We start from the raw sequence: 21,863 nt of genomic DNA on the forward strand, positions 1-21,863 counted from the left end.
TTCAGCAAAGAAGCAGTTGGTCCCTTCATCCTCCTCTCCTGTCTCCTTTGTCACCTCACAGTATGCCAGAGGTGTTAGCTGGGCTGGCAACTCCAGCGAGAGGGATTTTCCTCCTCTTCAAGGTTTCCACAAGGAAGCAGGAGCTGGTGTGGTCAGAAATGCTCTCCAGTAAACAGCCTATACCTGGGAGTGCCCAACAGTCTCTTAGCCAAGACTGTGGCTAAAAAAGAGCTTGAAGTATCTTATACTACAGACCCCTCTGTGTATGTGACTGTGTGTTTGGGGAAATGGGCATTTCCCCTTCACCCACCACTGCCTCTGTTTTTTTAACTTCTCCCTAGCGATAACAGTGTTAAATTCTGCTCCCCTCACTCAGTTTTCTACCACCTTGGCTCATTTCCCCCTCCTATCTTGCATCAGCATCCCTTCAACGCCCTTGCTGGTTCTGTTGCTAAAGGTTTCTCAGCCCTCTCAGGGCAGAGCAGCCTCCTGCCACCCTGGCATAGGTTTGCCCGTTGTCTCTTCACACCCATGTGTCCCTCCCTGCCTTGCTTTGCCCCGAAGATGCTCTGTTGCCATCCCGGCGCGGTCCCTGCCCTGGCAGGCTGTCACTGTCCCTTTTGTATCGCCCACCCCCGGGGCCAACCCAGCCCATCGCCCCTTCCTCCCACCTGCCCGTGTCCTTTACAGCCCGTGGCCATTCCCGTCCCTCCTGTCCACCTCAATCACCCTCTGACAGCGGCATGTTGAGTGACACCCCTTCAGCTGTCTCGTTGCTGGGAGGGCACTTCAGCAGTTTATCCCTTTTTCTGATGCTGCAGCTCAGTCCTGTTAGAAAAAGCCCCCAAGAAATAAAACCATTTATTGCAGGTACATCGGTTTAATATTTTAATGGCCAGAAGGATGCAGGAGGAGGAGGAGGAGGAGGAGGAGGAGGAGGAGGAGGAGAGAGTTGGATTTGGAGCTGCTACAAAATCCTGATGGACTCTTTGCTTAGTGGTGGTCAGGCAGGACAGGAGGAGCTGGGCTTTTGCAAGTGCTGGGGTCAGACAACAAGGGCTGAGCCCAACTAGTTCCACAAGTCACATCAGTACAACCAGAATCCTCCCCACCCCGGGGTCATTAAAAATGTGCCTTTTTATCTCTTTTCCACCAAAGCTGTTTAAAAAAATAACATCCCAGGGAGACTGGAACTTAATCCACTGGTATAGGTGAATGTTTGCAGAGAGGTTTTGACCAGCAAATAATATTAACCATAGAGTCCTAGAATGGCTTGGGTTGGAAGGGACCTGAAAGACCATCCTGTTCCTATGGGCAGGGATACCTTCCATTAGGCCAGGTTGCTCCAAGCCCCATCAAGCCTGGCCCTGAACACTCCCAGGGATGGGGCATCCACAACTTCTCTGGACAACCTGTTCCAGGGCCTCACCACCCTCACAGCCAAGAATTAATGGGGTGTCTGGGTGCCTCAGAGCATCTCTTAGATCTCCTTCCCACCCTGAGAGATGGCAGTGCTATCAAAATGTTGTTTATGGTTGGGAAACTGAGGCACTGGATGAAGCATCCAAGTCCTTGGAAGAAGTTTATGGCACAGCGAGAACTTAAAAACGTCTCACCCTTTGTTCTGTATATAAACTGGTAAATTCAGTATGACTGGCACAGCTGGCCATGATGCCAAATGGCTCACATGGGTATTATAAAAGCCTTTTAACCTCCAAAACAGGATTGCTGCATCCAGCTGCCTGTTGGGATATGTTTCATCCCATGCAAACTCCTGATCTGTGACCGGAAAATGATGGGAGAAAGTAGTCACCTCAGCCAAAACCATGCTGAGGATGTTCCTGCAGTGAGGAAGATGAAGTTCCTGCACCCAGAAGCATTACCTGGTGCTGTCTCATTTACTTCAGGGCATTGCTGTCTCAGATGATTTTATCATAGTCTGTCTTTCACCACAGACCTGCTTCCTTATTTTTGTCCCCATCCTATTGATTTCTTTTGTCCCAGGTGAGTGTTCAAAGCTCTGGAAGCGACTACAGGGTTTATGGTCACTTTGCTTTTAATGTGTGAAAGAGTTTCCCCGCTAAAAAATAATGAGAATGTTTCAAAAGTATTTTTCCCCTGTGAAAAAAAGTTACACTAAACATTGAGATTTTGACAGAAAATGGAGGGAAAATGATATGTACTTTTAGAAGGTATGTTTTTTACGTCTCATAGGAGTCTGGTAAGGAGCAGAGTGACAGGTTGACTTGTAATTTGATCCTTTAATGCTGAGAAAGATGAAGATGTTTCCAAATTCCAACATAAGGAAAAAAGTAAAAGAAGGAGAAAAGTAAGAAGTCAGAATAAGTTAATTAGGGAGACACATTGGACTGGTCTTGTCCCACTTGGAGCAACCCTATCCCCTTGCACCAAGATAAAAAATAATAATATTAATTTGAAAAACAGATGTAACCTGTTTGTTTTATTTTTTTTCTAACTGAATTCATAAATAAGTATAACTACATAACTTGGAAAATAATTTTTTTCCTTCAAGATTTATTTTAGCACTCAGAATTTTTTGAAAAATAGGGAAGACATGTTTGTTTGATCAGCTTGTAAAAGATCAAGTTTGGGAAATAGTATTCTACCCCCCCCACACACACCAAGACATATGAATATATTACCTAAACCCCAAAAGTTACTATTGCCCAAAACCCTGTGATATGGCATGGAGGGTGATCAGGATGTTTGCTGTGTGCATTTGCTCCAGAGGAGTAAATGCCCACAGGGATAATGGAAAGTTCAAGCCTTGGGGAGGTGCAGCACAGGCTGGGGGCTCTGCAGCCCCACCAGGACATCCCCCATAGTTGGCATTGCTTTGCAGAACAGGGGGATGCCCCTGTGGCATGAGCCAGAGCTGAGGGTGCTGCACACAGGGGGGTCACCCTCTGCCTTGGACACTCAGCAAAAGCCACCTGTGGTCAAAGGGGACAGAGGTGGGATGGAAAGAAATGGGAGAACAAATCTGAGCACCTCATCTTTGTTGACTTTCACATCCTGGGTTCATTCCAATGGCATGGGCAGTGGGTGAGGGGGGGATTCTACCCCTCTGCTCCACTTTGGTGAAACCCCATCCAAGAGAGCTGGAGTGACAGGACAAGGGGGAATGGTTTTAAAGTGACAGAGGGCAAATTTAGATTAGACAATAGGAAGAAATTCTTCCCTGTGAGGGTGATGAAGCACTGGCACAGGTTGCCTAGAGAAGCTGTGGCTGCCTCATCCCTGGAAGTGCTCAAGGCCAGGTTGGACAAGGCTTGTAGCAATCTGGGATAATGGAAGGTGCCTGTGCCCACGGCAGGGGGTTGGAACTGGATGAGGTTTTAGGTCCTATCCAACTCAAATCATTCCATGATTCTGTGATCTTTCCATTCATCCATTTGAAGTGCAGCTGTAGTGGTGTGAGTGCCATGACACAGGCAACTTGTTCCTTCGGAAGCACAGCTGGAAAAGCAGGATCATCTTATCCAGGTGCTGGAGACAATGCCACCCTGCCCTCCCTCTCTCCTAAAGCTCTGGCAGAATCAGACTGGTGAGAGCATGGGTTCACATCCACCGTGGAAAGAAAGGAAAAGGGACAAGAACACATCTTACGCATGGCACTGGGAGAAGTCCATGACAGATAAAGGAGATTCTGGTGCCTCACTCACTTTACTTACCTGAAAAAGAGGGATAAAAATGTGGTTTAGTTTCCATTACCCTCTGGTAGTTTATCCAGGTTCTACATTACTCTTGAACAAAGACTTAGGAAGGATTTATCCACATTTGTTACAAGCACGCTGGTGGCTAATGAGACCAATACGAGACAGACATATCCGATTGCAAAAGGCACAGCAGAAAGACTCCTTAGATAGTATATTCTGCAAGGCACGATTCTTTCTACGTTGTCTTTTCTCCTCAAGAGTGATCCTGTGTGCTTTCTCAAAAGCATCAGCAGCGTTATAGATGGTGTGTCTCCAGGCCTCCCAATCTGAGGCCAGAGTAGACCAGTTATGGTGATCAATAAGGTCAAGGCTGAGATGTTGTTTCAGGGAGTCCTTGTATCTTTTCTTCGGGGCTCCTCTCTTGCGGCAGCTGGTGGCAAGTTCACCATAAAGCAGGATCTTAGGGAGGCAATAGTTGGTCCTTCATCCTGGAGATGTGCCCGACCCATCGCAGCTGTATTCTCAGCAACATGGCCTCAATACTTGTGATTGCTGCTTGTTCTAGAACAGACGTATTGGTCACATAATCTGACCAGTGGATGTTTAGGATTGTGCAGAGACAGCATTGATGGAAGCGTTCTAGGAGACGCAGGTGGTGGCAGTAGATGACCCATGATTCAGATCCGTATAAGGGAGTAGACAGCACTATGGCTCTGTAAACACTGATCTTTGTACTTTTCTTCAAGTGTTTATTATGCCATACTCTTTTATGGAGTTTTCCAAAAGCACTATATGCCTTTGTTAACCTGTTGTCTATCTCCCTGTCAATCTTACCATCCAAGGAGATGAGGCTACCTAGGTAATTAAACTGCTGGACTGATTTGAGCTGTGACTGGCCAATGGTGATATGGGGATGATGGAAGACTTCCTGAGGTGCAAGTTGATAGAGACTCTTGCTGTGGGAAGATTACATTTGTGTGGCTGGGGGCTGACTCTCTCCTGTCACCCTAGGTGGGTGCTTGGCAGATTTTAGATGAAGCAAAGGGGGGCTGAGAGCGGGGTTTGGTGTCATTGGAATGTGCCAGAGCTCTCAGGCAGTGCAAGGTTTCACAAGGATCCGGGAATGGCAATTGGGAGCAAACTGGGCATGAGACTTCTGTGGCCACGTGGGAGCTGTAAAAAATGAACCTTTTATATTTAGAGCCATTGATACACTTTGAAGGGATATTGAGAGCAGCAGTTTGGCTCAGGAACCCCACATGCAATCATTACATTAATTCTATACTTCCTGTCAGACATGAGCCTGTTCCTTATGGAAAGAAAGGAAGTTGTCTCTCTAAACCCACCACCTTGGTGCATTGAACACACTCATGAGCTTAAGGGTTCAGCGTAAAATGAATAGATTTTTTTTTTCTTTTATTTCCACTAAAATCCTACTTGTCTGAAAAAAAATAATTGAATATTCCAAATTATTATTTTCTTTTAATCCTAGTTAATAACCCATAGGGTATAAACTACCCAAACTTCATTCACTTAATTTTTTATTTATTCCTATTCAATACTTTTAGATTCATTGGGATGTAGACAAAACAAGTCCTATATTGCTCCTTGCTGATTGTCACTCATAAAATAATTGATAAGATGGATAACTATAAACTCATCATAGAAAGCAAACTCTATTCTCTATTATTTTTCAGAATCCCTTCACTGAGGGTCCTTTTAATGTGAGAGTAGTACAGATGCCACTTATTTTGCCCAGTATTCTGTAGCTTTACTGACCCAAAACGCACATGCTCCAGACACTCTTTGCATCCTGCAGTATGTCAAAATCCATGGATTTTCTCATTGTCACCACTGGAGTAAAATAGAGAGGAATTATATTCAGACACATAAGATTCATCTTTTCTAGGTGCTTCAGTGGTGGTGAGGAGTTTGAATTTTGTTTCTATACATTCTCCAGAGGGATGCAAAGAGGACGGAGGGGAACAGATCGTCTGCCCCTCTAGCTGTGCCTTCCTTCCCACTGCCTGGGTAAGAGTGGCCAGGAACAAGGCAAGTGGTGGTGCCTCACACCTGCTTGCATATTTGTGGGGGTGGAAAAGAGCAGATGTCCAGAGCTGCCAATTCTGGGAGTCCTGCAGGAATGCGGGGCCTGTGACAGCTGATGGAGCTGCAGAGGGCTTGGGTGGGGGAGTGTCCCTGCCTGGGAGAGTTGGTGATGGGGAAGGGAGGTGGAAAGCTGGTGTAGACTCCAGGATAGAAAAGGTTGTTTGAATATGGAATATTTATGGCCTGGATGCAGAAATTCAGTGCTCTCCACTTGGGAAACACTCAGTCTTGGAGTCTGGACTTGCTTTAGATTGTGCTCTCTGGGTTAGGTGATGGGAAGATAAGGTTGTTGACCTCTTCAGACTTGGACTGATACAGAGACTGCCAACAGGTATCGTCAGTCCAGTTCCTGGGATTTTCACTCCAACAAGCCCTTGGACCTTTGCTGAGGCACAGTAAGCATGGGAGGAGACAATAATTTCAAGAAAAAGGCCGAGAAGTAGCCTGGTTTTCACCCAATGTCCAATGAGTCTCCTAACGAAGTCTCCTGAATCTTGGCATTCTCTGAACTGGCTGTTGTTGGGTTTGTTTTGGCAATGTTTGGTTTGAAAGCATCTGAGTAGGGCTCCTCTGAGTGGGTTTGAACAAAGGCTACAGAGGCTCCCACCTCCTTCCGGCAATGCCAGAATCTCATGTGGCAAGGTCTCCCTGTTTTCTTTTTCAGGGGGTCCCCAGTCTAAATGACATGAAGTATCATTCCCTTCTTGATGGTCTGGAGAAAAGGACTCTCAGGAGGGACCTTTTCACTCTACAACTCTCTGACAGGAGTGTAGAGCCAGGTGCTGGTCAGGCTCTGCTCCCAGGGAACAAGCAAGACAAAATGGGCTCAAGTTGTTCCAGGGGTGGTTTAGTTTGGATATTAGGGAAAATTTCTTCCCCCAAAGGGCTGTCAAGCTCTGGAATAGGCTGCCCAGAGCACTGGTGAAGTCACCATCCCTGAAAGGATTTAAAAGACATGTAGATGTGGCACCTGGGGACATGAGTTAGTCATTAATCTCATATTACTCCTGATGTTACAGATAAGAAGACCTTAAGTGAATTACCCAGCATCCCCTGTAAGTCTAGGACAGAGCTGGCAAGTGAACCTGGAGTTACCACTTTAGATCTCCACATACTTTCTGAAAGCTGAGAAGAGAGGAAAGACATTTCTGAGGCCATCCAGTAGTAAAAGTGTGTCAGGTAAGACTGCTGGGAAGACAATAGTCTTAATTTCTTTGTTCCTCTTACCTGATGAAGGTCAGGAGCACCAAGGAGGCTGCTCTGATGCATGGCCAAGGATTTGTTCAAGCAGCAGGGATGCTTTTTCTAGCTATCCCTCAAGCCAGAAAACCACTGTCCCACTGATCTACTGAAGTGGACAGCTTGTGACTATCTTAATATATAAGCATGAGAATAGGAAAAGTGGATTCCTGCCTTCTCCCCTGTACAAGAATATATTTCCATGGTACAGGGTTGGAATTTTAAGGTCACTTCCAATGCAAACCATTCTATGATTCTGTGATTCTAGGACAGTTTCATCTGCCTTCAAGATAGGAAAAGGGATCTTGGAGAAGCACTGTTTAGTTCTGACATTTATTTAGACAGGATAAAAAAAGTGATGCCTTAGGGTAGTGTTTCGATCTCATCCCACTAGTGTTTTTACAATTAATTAGATTAAGGAGGATCTCCTCAAGGCCCAATTCCATGTCGGGCTTTTGGAAAATAGCCTGCAAACAGGCACATGTACAAACATGGGAAGAATCAACCTGTGCATCTTTATCTTTCTGAAGTCAGGATGTGAAACTTACTGTCCCTGGCTGCCAGAGGATGGAAAAACCTTCCCTGCAGCTTCCAGGTATTTTCAAGGCTTCACCCAGCACTCAAAAGAAGAGTTTCTTCATTCTTTTCCCTTTTCCCTCCACATCCCTGTAACTGCAGAGAACACATGGCCAGGGTTCCTTGGGGGGAACTTGAGGTCACAGCACGGCTGAGCAGATCCCAAACCCAAAATCCCATCCTGGAGTCCCTCAGGTCAGGCAATTACCAAATTAACACCTAGAAGTGAGAACTCTTGAGAGCAAGTTGAGCTGGATTTGTGGGAAGGGGGTTCAAATGGGGGTACTGCCAAACTCCGTGTGACTTAAATAAATTGAGTCCCCACCACCAGCGATTTGGAATCCAGATCAGGCCAGTGATTCGGAGCCTTTGCAGATGCCCTTTGCTGTCCCTCCACCCTGGAGCTGGAGGCATCATCCCTGGTCCCAGCTGTTGCCTTTGAGGTTTACACAGCTGCCGTGGGGAGTGGGGGAGCGAGGGGTGGGGGCTCGGCCTCCCAAACGCCTCTGACCCACAGCAGGGTCAGAGGTGGACACGTTTGGGCTAAAAGAGGAACAGGTGGGTCAAGGGCTGACAGAGGGAACACTGGCACTTTTATTTTTAGTTGCCCTCCCCCTGCACACGCACACACGGCTGGAAATGACTATGAAATGCATCTGGCTGGGCTGAACAGGCCTCCTGCCCTGAAATAAGGGAATCATCTTGCTTTTGGGGGTTGAATATTCATTCAATTTGCATTTTAACCCATGCAAACTCATTCTAAATTAAAGCACTAAAGCATAAACATATCAAGCAAGCTGTGATCAAAGTTTCCTTCCTCATCCCACCTGTGGGCTTTGGTCCTCTCTATTTCTATTTCTCTCTTCATTGCTGAGTCAGTGGGTCTGTGCAGGAGCAGGCAGAGGATATCTTGATTAGAGGAATAACCGGTTTTTCAGATCTCTGGCAGTCCTGAAAAGCTGGGAGAAAAAATCTTCCTGTGGTTTAACAGAAGTTTATTTTTTTTTAAGACTGGGTAGGAAGTGGCTTCTTACCTGATTCATCTAGTTTATGAAAACCCCCTGAACATAAGAAGAAAAGGAGAAGGAAACATGAAAGAAGTTGTTTTGAGTGAGAAAACAAATTAAGACTCAAAGCACTAGTAGTAGCAGTGTGTTGGACAATGACGAACCCATCAGGAGCTCTCAAATGAACCCTGCAACACCACTGACACCTTCATTGAGGAGAAAAGTGATATGTGGTCACCACATCTGTCCCAAACTTGTACCAATGATCAGGATACTTGTATCAACAGTCAGGTGTGGTTTTTTGGTTTTTTGTTTGGTTTTTTTTTTTAGTGTCCCATCCACATAAAGATGTGGTTGTTTCATCCTGCTGGGTCTGAATCTTTCCCTCTTCTTTCTGTTAGTAATTTTTCTGCCAGAAGATGGTTATGGGAATAACATAAACAGAACTCATGTGTACAAGCACCTTTAGATATATTGAGAGATATACAAGCACCTTAAATACTTGAGAAAAAGACTTTTCTGTTGCTGGATGAAAAAAAACCTGTTTACTCTCAGTGTAATCGAGCTAGTGTGGGGCTTTGTGACTTCCAACAACCAGAAGTAACTGAGAGAGCTGAAAATACTGCTCCTACCTCCTGGTATGAGGGCAGGTGATCAGTGTGTCCATAAAAAACAAGGTTAATCAGGCCTATGGTGAAACCTATTCCTTGACCTTGGCAATACAGAGCAGCCTTAAGGCTATTTAGGAATCTGCATTTAGAAGGGACTTTTTGCAGAGGCATGTAGTGGTAGGAAAAGAGGGAATGGCCTTAAGCTGAAGAAGGGCAGGTTTAGATGAGATATTAGGAAGAAATTTTTCCCTGTGAGTGTGGTGAGGCCCTGGAACAGGGTTTCCAGAGAGGTTGTGGACTCCCCATGCTTGGAAGTGTTCAAGGACAGGTTTGGATGGGGCTTGGAGCAATCTGGGATAGTGGAAGGTGTCCGTGCCCATGGCAGGGGGGGTTGAACAAGATGATATTTAAGGTCCCTTCCAACTCAAACCATTCTGTTGCCTTCCATTCCATTACTTTCTCTTGGTGTAGTAGCTCTGGTGTTCATCTGTGTGACTTCCATGAGTTCATGGCTTTCAGTCCTGAGAGAAGAACAACATCCCCAAGATGTGGTTCACTGATCAGGACATGAGTGTGAGTCCACCTTAGCGGGGTCCCTCTGGGAGTCTGGTGTGTGTGACATCAGATTAATATAGTTTGGACAGAGAGAGACCATTAATGCTTTGCTTGAACCCTCTGTATGATGACAGACTGTGGAGCTTCACACAAGGCAAATGAGACCAACTCCCACCCCAGGGATTTGAAGACGGAAAAAGATCTCATATCAAGTGTCTGGCTTTACACGTTTCCATGCACAGCTGGGATCTTTGTAAGCTGTTCTTTTTCCTTTCGTTTATTTATTTATTTATTTATTTATTTATTTATTTATTTATTTTAATTAGAACTGTAGCACGTCTTACACAGAAGCCAATTTGTGCAAATAATAAAAAAAGAGGTGCAATTTGATTCCAACCCTGAGGAATACAATGGCAAGCCATCCCCTCACTTGGAGGGTGAAGCAAAGCACAGGAGCAGCCTGGAGTAGCCTGCTGCAGGCTCTTCTCTTTCATGTGACTAATACACACAAATCCCCCGTCCCCAGGGGCTGGAGGGATCGCTGACAGCAGGGCAGGCTGTGAGAAAGGGGTGAAGGGAGCAAAACTGTGCTCTCCTTTCATTCACCAGGGTCAGCTGTCCCACCTGTTCCCCCTGCTTAGACGTGGGGAGCAGGGGTGGATGGAGGGGATGTGGCAGTGGCAGCTTTTACAATGAAAACTCATCGAACAGAAGGAATTTTGTATTAAAATGAGAAGCAAGTGGGCATCTGCTTTGCCACAAGGGTAGGGATGGGTGTAAGAAAAGAGGCTGCTGGACGCAGTGGGGTTGGCTTTTGCCTGAATCACTTCTCAGAGAACTGGGGAGCAGGCCAAGAACAAGTTTCCTAATGAAAGACTAATGATGGATGAAGCTCAGTAGGTGCTGGGTTGCAGTTTGATTCCGAAACCCAATCCTCTACCAGCTGTTTGTTTAAGCAAATGCCAAGGTTCACTCTGCAGCAGTGCCTGCCTAGATGTCCCTGAGAGATTTCTTCTATCCAAACTGACACCTCTTGATTTTATCTTTCCATGTTTCCTCTGGGGTTTGTGGTCCAAGCTGTGCAGGTTTCCACTGGGGATGTTGTCAATTAGTTTGCAAAATCTGCAGCAGGCATCTTTTGCCACAGCCATGTCAGATTGTGTATTGCTTTGTCATTATTTAAAAGGAAAGATTTTTTGGGACTAGACACTGTCTGATGTTGTGTGGTTACAGAGCTGTAGCTTTTCTTGGATACCATTTGTTGGCATGATAAAAAGCCCTGTAGCACAGAGACGGAGGGAGTGATGGTTCATCACACCAAAACAGAGCCCTGCCTGATGGGAAGTGTGAATGAGATGGTGTCTGTGAGCAGCCCAGCAGAGGAAAATCTCTGGGAAAAACTTCAGTACTAGGATGTTTTTCACAATGCAGATGCAGCCAGCTTTATTTGAAGTTGGGGTTTTTTTCCCTTGTGGCTGTATTTTTGATTTAGAAGGATTTCTATACTTGGCAGCTTCATTTAGCCTGGAGAAAAGGAGTCTCAAGGGGACCTTACTGCTTTCTACAGCTACCTGAAAGGAGGTTGTAGCCGGGTGGAGGTTGGTTTCCTCTCCGAGGTAGCAAGTGACAGGACTTGGAGGCTGGAATTATATGATATTTAAGGTCCTTTCCAACCCTAACCATTCTATGATTCTGTGACAAGGGGAAATGATCTCAGGTTATACCATGAGGGGGTTCACGTTGGTTATTAGGAAAAATTTCTTCACTGAAAGAGTGGTTAAGCATTGGAATGGGCAGCCCAGTGAAGTGGTGGAGTCATCACCCCTGGAAGTGTTCAAAAAATGAGTAGACATGGCCTTCTGTGTTATGGCTTAGTGGGCATGGGGGTATTTGGTCAAAGGCTGGACTCAATGCTCTCGAATGTCTTTTCCAGCCTTAATGATTCTATGACAGGTCTGGGAGTCAGACACAACCGCTGTTTTCCATGGCCATCCTGTGTATTTTGCAGACCCCAAGAGAGCAGAGGAGCATCCTCTGAGTGGCTGGCAGAAGACCAAAGCTGCAGCAGACAAATCCCTTGCAAGGTGCTGGTTTTTCCTCACCCATTTGCCTCGTGTGCATCCCCAGGCTCCAGCATCTGCCACGGGCAGGCAGCCGGGGGACGTATCCCCTCCACGACCACAGGGGATGTGAGCCAAACACACTCAACCTTGAAACCAAAGAAGCCTCAAACCTGTCATTAAAGCAGCTGCACTGGCAATAAATTTAGCATTTAAAGAAGTTCAGTGCCTGTTTGAAATGCAGCGAAAGTAACTATGGGGAACAAGTTCAACAAGGTTTTATCATGCTGAAAAGTGACCCAGGAAAGACAGGCAGGAAGGCTGCTGGAGGCACCAGCATTTTTCCTCTCAAAGGAAAGAGTTGGATCTGTTGCAAATCAGATAGAAAAATGAACCAGGCAAGTAAGGCAGCTTGGTTATGGGCTGCAAATGTAAGTAGAAGTAGTGGTAATAAAAGATTTTAAAATCTGAAAAAAAAAGTTTATAATATGAACATTAAGACTTCAGGAAAGAAAATACTTTTTTTATAGTGTAAAGGAACAGTAATAAAGGGAAATTTGAAGATATTGGTGATGCCTGAATAATACAAAGGATGCTTTTTGCTTTTCAACTTCTTAGTTGAGTTTAAATACCCTTTTGTGAATTTCTTATCATCTTCCCTCAATCAGCTCATGAAGTATTTATGTTTCTATTCCCTGACTTCACTATCCCTTCTTCTGTAAAACATGGTATGACAGGGAGCAGCTCAACTGGGAAGATCATGGTCTGATGTCTAAAACACCAGAAAGAACAAGAGCTCCGAGTGCCATTCTTGCCCAGAGAGGTTGTGGACTCCCCATCCCTGGAAGTGTCCAAGGCCAGGTTGGAAGGGGCTTGGAGCAACCTGCTCTAATGGAAGGTGTCCGTGCCCTTGGCAGGAGTTTGGAACTAGATAATCTTTAAGATCCCTTCCAACCCAAACCGTTCTCTGATTCTGTGATTCCTGACTTACCAGGGGCTCTTTCTTCTCCTGATTTGGAAATGATCATGAACAAGCTGTATTGGCTTTCTCATACTCAGATGTCTATGTTAAGGTGTTCAATGAGGAATTGGATGTGGTAAAACGAAACACCTCTTCTGAAATCTCTCTGCTCATCCCTTTCTGCCTTACCTGAGAGCGCTCAGACATAATTGATTAGTGAATTGAGACTCAGAAGGAAAGATGGGGGTTTTTTATCTGTCATTTTACAAGATGAACCTAAAATCTCAAGCCAGCTTATCTCAGTGCTCCTCCTGTGGCTAGGACCAGCATGGAAGGGGCGTGGATCTCACCACGGGCAGCTGATCCTGTTTCAGCAAACCTGGGACCAAACATGGGGGCTTGGTGAGAGCAGAGATTTAAGGCTGTGGTGCTGGTCCTGTTGGAAGGATGCTCAGGGCTGTAGAAAGTGGGAAGGCAGTAGATGAAATCCACCCTGCATGGTGGGACTCAATAGCAGTGAGTGCCCAGGGGCTGTGGATGCCCAGGGGATAATTTTGACTGATAGATGACAGATCCCTGCTTAGCATACTGCACTATCTCAACTCATCTTCCCATGGGTGCTTCACCCAGCCAAATTCTGAGGGCCAGCAGGAGGAAGACTGGGATTCAGAGGGAAATTTGATCAGGGGAGGGTTTCCCAATGCCCTTGGTTCCCTTGGAAATCTCACCTCAGAACCCCTCTTGCTGGTGTATAATGAGCCTCTCGAGAAAAGAGACATCAAACCCCAGGATTTATTCTTAATCAGCCCAGCTTCTTAACACCTTCTCTGTGACCTTGATTGCTGGGAAGTGGTTGTCAATACACAAAAGGTGAAGTGTGAATAGAAGGAAAGAGCAGCTGTGAGAGCTCTGCATGGAGTGCCATGGCCAGTGCAGGGCCATGTAACACTTCCAGGCTACATGTCCGCTGGTAACCCAGACTTCCAGGACATGGGATAATAGTTTTAAACTGAAAGAGGGTAGATTTAAACTAGATATTAGGAAGAAATCGTTCCCTGTGAGGGTGGTGAGGCCCTGGCACAGGTTGCCCAGAGAAGCTGTGGCTGCCCCATCCCTGGAAGTGTCCAAGGTCAGGTTGGATGGGGCTTGGATCAACCTGGTCTAGTGGTGGATGTCCTTGCCTATGGCAGGGGGTTGGAACGAGATGGTCTTTAAGGTCCCTTCCAGCCTGAAACATTCCATGATTTTATGACAGTGCCAAGCTGGAAAGGAGAGATCTTTCTGTAAGCCCTGTGTCTGGACTGAGTCACTAATTTCAACCAGTTTCAAGCTGGTTTTCCCCATTGTGTATCCAGCTGGTCACCGAGTGGTCAAAGCCATCAGTCACATAGCCCTGGTCACTTAGCAACCTGATCTAGGGAGTGACATCCCTGCCCATGGCAGGGAGGCTGGAATAGATGAGCTTTAACGTCCCTTCCAACCCAAACCATGATGTGATTCTATGATTGTCATTCTACAGTCCAAGCATGAACTCCACTAGGCTGGTTTTCCCCTGGGGTGCTTTGTGCTCTCCTTACAGGTCTAGGTGCAGGAACTGTGAGCACAGGCAGCATTCCCACATTGTTCCCTCGAGGGGAGCTGCCGAGAGGTTGCAGACAGAATTGTTAAACCTTGCCTTATCCCACATTATCCTCCCCTCAGCTGTTCAGTTGGAGGTGCCATGTGGTGTCCAACAACTGCCACATTCCTCTCGCGAGGTGGCCTCTGTGCAATGGCTGGGGGAAGCATGAGGGGACCCCTCTCTAGGCTCCTGCAAGGATCTTCCATCCCAGAAATGCTGCAAGTCCTGGGGAAAATGAGTCTTTCCATGCTACTTCCCTTTGGGAGCACATGCCCTGCAAAAGACCTCATGGGCAGTGCCCTGCCATCCTCACCTTGCACACAGATGCCTTGAAGATGAAGCTGTTTAGCCCAAATCATGTGTCAGTGAGTGAAAGAGCTGGGCATAGGTCCCACATCTCCTTTTCCTGTGCTGTCTGCTTGTTCCTGGCCTTTCCCTCAAGTGCAGGGAGTTAACAGAACACGGTCCTGGACCTGTGGTAGGCAGAGCAGAGGTAGCTTGCCCGCCCTTGTGTTGTGTTTCAAGGAGCAGACAGGTCTTCGATGGCTCCATACTTCCATCTAGTGACAAAAAGCCACTGCTCACCCCTCCTGCTTTTTCTCTGTCTTTCTGTTTGCAATGCAGGAATGTTTCTCAGATTCCTGATGCCGAGCCTGTCCATAAGGCCATTTCCACTCATACACCCAACACCTACAAACCCCAAATGAGTAACTACAAACAAACAAAACCAAGGGTGACGATTTTGAGCAGAACTTAATTTCAGCAGGAAAAAAATGGCTTGCACATATATCCAAACATGCACTTCTTCATTAAAATGTGCTGCTTTCCTCTTTGGTGTGTGATATCCCTAAACAGGGTCATCAGCTTGTTGTGGGAGAGGATTTGCACGTCATATAACAAGACTCCTATGTGACTCGGCCATTCCTCTTCTGGTCTGAATTCTGGGCATGTGTTTCTGGTTATTAGGAAAAGTTTTTCACAATCCTTCCTCTTTCTTTTATTTTTTTTTCCTTTCTTTTTTTTCAGGAGTTTCATCTCCTTCAGGGAACATTGTATGCCTTGTTTTACCTAATCTGGGACTTTCTGGAAAGAATGAATGCCTCATCCAAGCCAAATCCTTCAGAGCTGTTAACCTTGGACATTTTGTTGATTTTTTTCCTTGATAAAACATTTCCTTAGGACTGGATCACAAAGTGCTATAAAGAATTTCAGAGGTGGTAACTCATTTTTGTTGCTGACAATGACCCAGAGAGTTTGAGTGACAGAGTATGTTGGAAGCAGCAGTGTCAGGGCACTGAGAGCAGCAATGAGCCATAATAGCCCTGATCAGCCTCACCTGGGACCCCCATCCATACCCTGCCATGGATCAGGAGACCTATTTAACCTCAGCTGTGGGCCTGTGCTCCCTCCCTGAGCTGTGTTACAGGAATACTGGTCTTCAGCCTTATCCCCAATCCTGCCTTCTAGCTGGATCATGGGCCCATGTTGAAGTTGAGCATCCAGCCTTGTCTCCTCTTGCTCCTGAAAGGTTGCCCCAGAGGGATCCTGGACCTGGTCCATCCTCTCATTTAGTTCTGTCAGTGAACCCTGTTACCAGCATCTGGCTTTCTCTGCTGTCCTTAAGTTGTCATCTTTGAACTGTCTCTTCTTTGGCACTACCTTTTTGTTTGAGAATTCCCTCAAGTTCACTCTTTCTTCTGATTGTGTTTCCACTGTAATCCCAGCTAATAAGTAAACTGAGTGTAGGTTACTGAGCAGGATGGGGTTAACTTGCGTTGGGTTCCTGTAATCATTGGCCAAATGTGGCTGAGACATTGGGGCTTGGCCTAAGGATAAACCACACACAACTGGTTCCACTGCTGGGCAGAGCTCCAGAGCAACTGGGGGTTGATTGTCCGTGACTTCGTGCCACTGTGTCTCTGAATCAAGGTTGAGGAAGAACAAGCAATCCTGTTTCACCTCTCTTTGGGGATGAGGTAAGAGGATGAAAATGTGCTGCTGATGTTTGGTTCGTGGTAACTCATTAAACTTCAGTTATGCTGTGGGGTTTGAGAGCTTCCTCCAAATTTCGGTGGAAACTTCCATGAAGGCATCCATGGAAGCGCAGGGGCTCAGCAACCCATCTGGTGACTCCAACAAAATCCATCTGGGCTTCAAACAGAGGAATGCAGAGGTGGGAGTAGAGATACTATTCAGTGTCTGAGGTGGGCTGAGTTGGGTCTACCCTGCAGCCCAGTCTCTCCCTGGGATGAAAGAGATAACCCTGTGTAAGTCTACTGCCCTCTTTTCCACAGTAGATGGTACAGGATCTGCAGGGGAGTAGGTACTTGAGATGTGGTAAGGGATCTAAACACCCTTTGGGCGTTCCCACCAAATACCAACAGTGTTGGGAATGCCATGGAAAAAATGAATTAAGAATATATAAGGGAACCTTGAAGTCCACTTGCTGTGAAAGTCCCAGATTGAATATTGGCATATCAAGAAACCATTCCAATAGTTTTTATGTCACATTGCAGGGAAAAAAAGAGGATAAAATGGATTCACTGTCCTCCTATTGGAGGATCTAGTCATGCACCAATGGAAGAACAATTCCAGATTATTCTTGCTATGGTAATTACAGTTTTGGAACAAAACAGTTAATAGCAGCAAGCAGCTTAGGTTAATGATTAAGCACACTCAGTGGAGGGCTCTGAGCTGTCTGTGACAGGATTTGAGCCTTTTCAGAAACTTGTCTGGTGGGTTTCAGCACTGAACCAAGTGTGTAACACAACCTCGGCCCGAAAATTGTGGTAGAGCTGGCATCAAAGGGATGGAGCAGTTGTGCTGATACTGGAGCTACTGCACTTCATTCATCGGAGGAATGGAAGAAGAACAAATTGATTAAGGTAACTAATACCAGCAAAAGACATAAAAGAATAATAAAATTAAACATAAATGATATTTTATGCACTTGTTTTGAAATGCAACATTCACTTGCATCAGGGCTCTGGACCCTGACCCCTGACCATTGCAGGATGTTAAAATATGCAGGAAATATAGTGAGAGTAGTTACAGTAGGTCTTGTGGTATAATAATAGAAGTTTGGAAGTTGCTTTATGGTGGTAGTTTTTTTCTCATACCTCTAATGTAAGCTTCTACCCGAATCTCACCTCCAAGAGTGTCACTCTCCTGTTGCATCTTTTCTAAGGTGCCATCCCACCCTTCTTCCACTGCTCATCCCTGTGCAGCCCTGCTCTTACCCAGCAGCTCTGAAGAGATTTTTTGTCTGAGATTTCATGATTGTGATGTATATTATATGGATTATCTTAAAACTATGTTTATGATAATAGTAATAGAGGAAAAGTATGCCTCATCCCTGGGAGTGTTCAAGGCCAGGTCAGATAGGCTTGGAGCAACCTGGTCTAATGGAAGATGTCCCTGCCATGGCAGGGACTTTGGAATGAAATGATCTTTAATGTCTCTTCCAACCCAAATAGTTTTGTTATATAAAAATGTGGCTAAATCAATTCACCCAATTTTTTTCCTTACTAGTACAAAACTCAGGATGAGGACAGCAGAATTTGATGGTCTGTCTTTAAGTGGTAGAACAGTTCCTGATATGGACTTTACAAAGGGAATGTGGGATGTGTCAGGCTATGATAGCAAGTAAGACCTAGTCTACAAGTACTCAAATGTTTATTTTGTTTAATTATTAGAAAAATTCACAGCTGTTGCTCACACAGTTTTGCACTGTGAAGAAAGAATTCATGTGAGGTTTGTTTTAACATTACAGGGAAGGTCCTAAGGCCCCAAGCCTTGATTCTGGAGCCAGACTCTCATGAATTCTCCATTCAGTGTTCAAGATGAACCTCTGGAAAACATCCTTTCTGAGTGCTGGGCTGATATTCTTGGCAGGTGGGTGATGGAGAGGTGGTGTTTCCAACCACCCTGGTCATAAAACACCAGGAAAATCCAGTGCCAATAGAATAGATACAGACTAACTGCATCCTGACATGGATAAACATCTCTAAAAGCTGTTGAATATTATGGGATATATGCAGCATACCAGACATTATCCACCTTATCAGGTTTTTTTTTCATGGCATTATTTCCATAACCAGTGTAGCTTTTTTAATTAATTTTAAATTTTCTGTGTTCTACCTGAGTTCATATCGTACCTATTGGTTTTGATTCACTTGATGATACATATGTCACTGTTTGCATGTTGATATTAAGGGCTCATGATACAAGGGTGTCCAATGCTGGGCTTCAGTGACCAATAGTGATGTTTGAGATTGCAACCAGACAGAACTAAGTAGCTGGAAACCCCCTAAAATTTAATCAGCAAACTAGATATCCCTGTAAAACGATTTCTGGAAAATTCTGGTCAGTGGCTACAAAAAAAAAAGCCAACCACTGGTTCATCTCTTAGCTTCAGAGAATGAGGGTACCAAAAATAAGTCCTAAATTATCTCATGAATTTGATACCTTTATGAAAGACATGGCCATAGCAAGTTATAGGAGACTTAACACCATGAAGCAGGAGTTTCTTTCCAGGCCTGTATGTCTTTCCTGAGGACTTCAGAAAAAAAGAGCTGGACAGGCTGTTGTGGAGCAAGAAGAGGTTATATTTTGTGGGCAGTCTAGTGCACAGAAGTCAGCAAACACATTTCTTTGAGAGCTGGATTAGTAAACATCATCTTTATTTTAATTCTTGAGGAGGACAGGAGGCTCAAGCTGCAGCTTGGTGAACCAAGTCCTGAAGGCACTAAAACCCCACTGAGGGGAAGCAGGACTATCAAATGGGGGAGATGGTTGGAGGGATAAAGGATGGGCAATATGACTAATTTGGATGCCTGAGAAGAAGAAATGAGAAGAAGGGTGGAATTACAGGAGGACAGCTCTCAGACCAGTGTCTCTAATGCTGAACAAGGTATTTTGGATGTTTGCATGACACTTCAGCCTGATGGGTTGTTTTTGCAGTGGCAGCCACGGGATCACTCATCGAGCCCCAGGAGGGCAGTGTTGCTGGAGGAACCTGGATTACCATTCCTCTGGATGGTGAGTTTTAAATTCCTAGGAAGTGTATGTCAAAGTACAATCATAAAAGTTTGGTTTGGAAGGGTCCTTAAATCTCGTCTCGTTCAAAACCCCTGCCATGGGCAGAGACTCCTTCCACTAGACCAGGTTGCTCCGACCTGGCCTTGAACACTTTCAGGGGTGTAAAAGTAACAGAGAATCAGTTCCGTTGTGAGATTAGTGGCTGGAGTGACAAACCATAAGCAACAGAGCCGTGGGCTGTGACACTCATAACATGAAATCAGCTTGAAATTATCACTTCATAAGGTATGGCTGAAGGTTTTTTCCTAAGCAAGAGAAGAAACATTTTTTGCCTTGTTTTTGCAGATGTAGAGCTAGAAATTTCTCCCCAGCCATCCTTTTTTTTGAAGAAGAGCTGAAAGTCTCCTCCCTTCATAAGTCCTGTAGTGCTGGAGCTTTAAAAACACTAATGATAACATGAGTTCTGAATATAAATCTCAGAAATTTAGAAGTCATACCCATTTGGACCCAAAATCAGCTAGGCTTGATTTTTCCACAGTGATGAATATTGATTCATTGGGAGGAAAGCTGGTCCTTTAACCGGCTGTATATTTGGTTTAACTGCTCAAATTCTGACTCTCAATCATTTATAACTACAATGAATGGTGTTAGACTTCTTGTCTGAATATCGTGCATTCCCAGAGAGATGATGAAATAGAGGGAAGAAAGGAAGTTCAGGTCTTTACAACTCCCTGAAAGGAGGTTGAAGCACAGGGGGTAGATCTTCTTCTCCTAGGTGACAAGGACAGGACAAGAGGAAACGGCCTTAAGTTGTGCCAGAGGAGATTTATAACGGATATTATGAAATTTTCTTCATGGAAAGGGTTGTTAAGCCCTGGCACTGGCTGCTCAGGGCAGGGGCAGAGTCATCAGGGGGTTTTAAAAGATGTGTGGATGCGGCACTTGAGGATATGTTTTAGTGGTAGACTTGGCAGCACTGGGGGAACAGTTGAACTCAATGATCTTAAAGGTCTTTTTCAAGTAAATGATTCAGGGGAGATGTTTCCCCAACAACACTGTGTGAAGGCAGAGCTGCGAAATCAGTTCAAGCAGAGTTTGGTTTTTTTTGTTGGGGGGAAACAGACAGGCCTTGGGAGAAGGGGAAAAACCTTCCTGGAACCATGAGGAAATGTATAGTTTGCTGCAAACCATGAAACCACTGTTGTCATTTAAAGTGAGTCTGTGGACTGGGAACCACCTGGTGCAAAGGGAAAGTTGTGTGTGACCCTTCGGCATTTCTTGTTTTGTTTGATTATGCTACAAAAGTTAAACATGGTGATTCATGCTCAGATAAAACTTTCTGTACATCAGGGACTATTTGGGCATTGGTCAGTTTGTGGTGAGCAATTGTTTTCATTTACATTAATTGTCATTTTGGGATTTATTTTCTTCTCTCTTTGTTACTTTTTTCTTTTCCTTACAATTTATTATTTTTTCTTTTTAATTATTAAACTGTTTTTACCTCAACTCATGACTTTTCTCACTTCTACCCTTCCAATTTTCTCCCTTGTCCCATCAGGAGGAAGGTGAGGGAGTGGCTGTGTGGGACTGAGTTCTTGGCTGGGGTTAAACCACAACAACATAAAATCGCACAAGCGTAATTTTAAAAAGCCTGATCAAGGGCTCTAAACATTATTCCTAGAGAAGTTGGGTTGCATATTGAAAAATATTTATCATGTGTCTTAATGGGAGTGATCCTGTCCTCACAGAGCTCTTCTGATTGACTTTATTACTTAGGCTCAGCCTCCCACAAGATAGAATCTGTCTCTCCAGCCAGTATGTCCCAGCTGGAGGTGTTCCTGGTGAATCCAGACCTGCCCAGGCTGCTCTGTGATGTCTCTCCTCTGTATTTTGACTTACCCACTATAAGATGCAGAACAAGGTATGATCCATGACTGTACTGTGGGTGAGACCTTGATGTTTGTCTGGTAGGATCCTCATTTTCTTTCAGTGTCTGTACAGGCAGTTTAGGAGTTGAAAGAATCCTTTTTTGTCCTACAGTGCCCACACCTGAGCATCTCCTAAGCTGTGCTGCATTTATTCTTGTTTCAACTTAATAAAGCATGAGGCTATTTAACATGAGGGTCTCGTTGAGGCTTCTGGGATAGTCTAGACTCAGACCTTCAAAGGTTTGTAGATATCTAATTCTCAGATGCAAAACAACTAAGAAAATCCTGGTGGAGATTTTACCGGTTTTTGGTATCCTCAGCCTATTTAAGATCATAGGGAGAGGTTATGAGTAGAGCGAGAAATAAATATGGTTTCAAGCATCAGCTGGGCAGTCTAAGGTGCCTGTTTTCTGTCCTGTCATAACTTTAGGAAAGGGTTGCTTGACTGGAAGACTGGGGTGTCTGGAGGCTGTAGG

At 45.0% G+C, this 21,863-nt stretch overlaps 1 protein-coding gene across 4 annotated transcripts in view; it reads left to right on the plus strand.

Annotated features, from left to right (window-relative positions):
• Positions 1-16,285: 16,285 nt before the first annotated feature.
• The window catches only part of PKHD1 (PKHD1, fibrocystin/polyductin), a 261,116-nt gene continuing 255,538 nt past the window's right edge, over positions 16,286-21,863 (plus strand). For 3 of the 4 annotated variants that reach the window (XR_003530915.1, XM_027663422.1, XM_027663424.1), the window contains exons 1-4: positions 17,124-17,304; positions 18,192-18,313; positions 19,382-19,459; positions 21,236-21,380. Coding sequence is in view for 3 of the 4 variants with exons in the window: in XM_027663422.1 (XP_027519223.1) it covers positions 18,262-18,313; positions 19,382-19,459; positions 21,236-21,380 (275 nt within the window). In the remaining variant the exon portion in view is untranslated. Of the gene's footprint in view, positions 16,396-17,123; positions 17,305-18,191; positions 18,314-19,381; positions 19,460-21,235; positions 21,381-21,863 lie in introns of those variants that run through there. The other variant, XM_027663423.1, reaches the window with a different exon arrangement.

The sequence above is a fragment of the Corapipo altera genome, unplaced genomic scaffold (assembly GCF_003945725.1).
Source record: "Corapipo altera isolate COAL_440 unplaced genomic scaffold, ASM394572v1 116, whole genome shotgun sequence".
In the NCBI taxonomy this organism is placed as follows: domain Eukaryota; kingdom Metazoa; phylum Chordata; class Aves; order Passeriformes; family Pipridae; genus Corapipo; species Corapipo altera.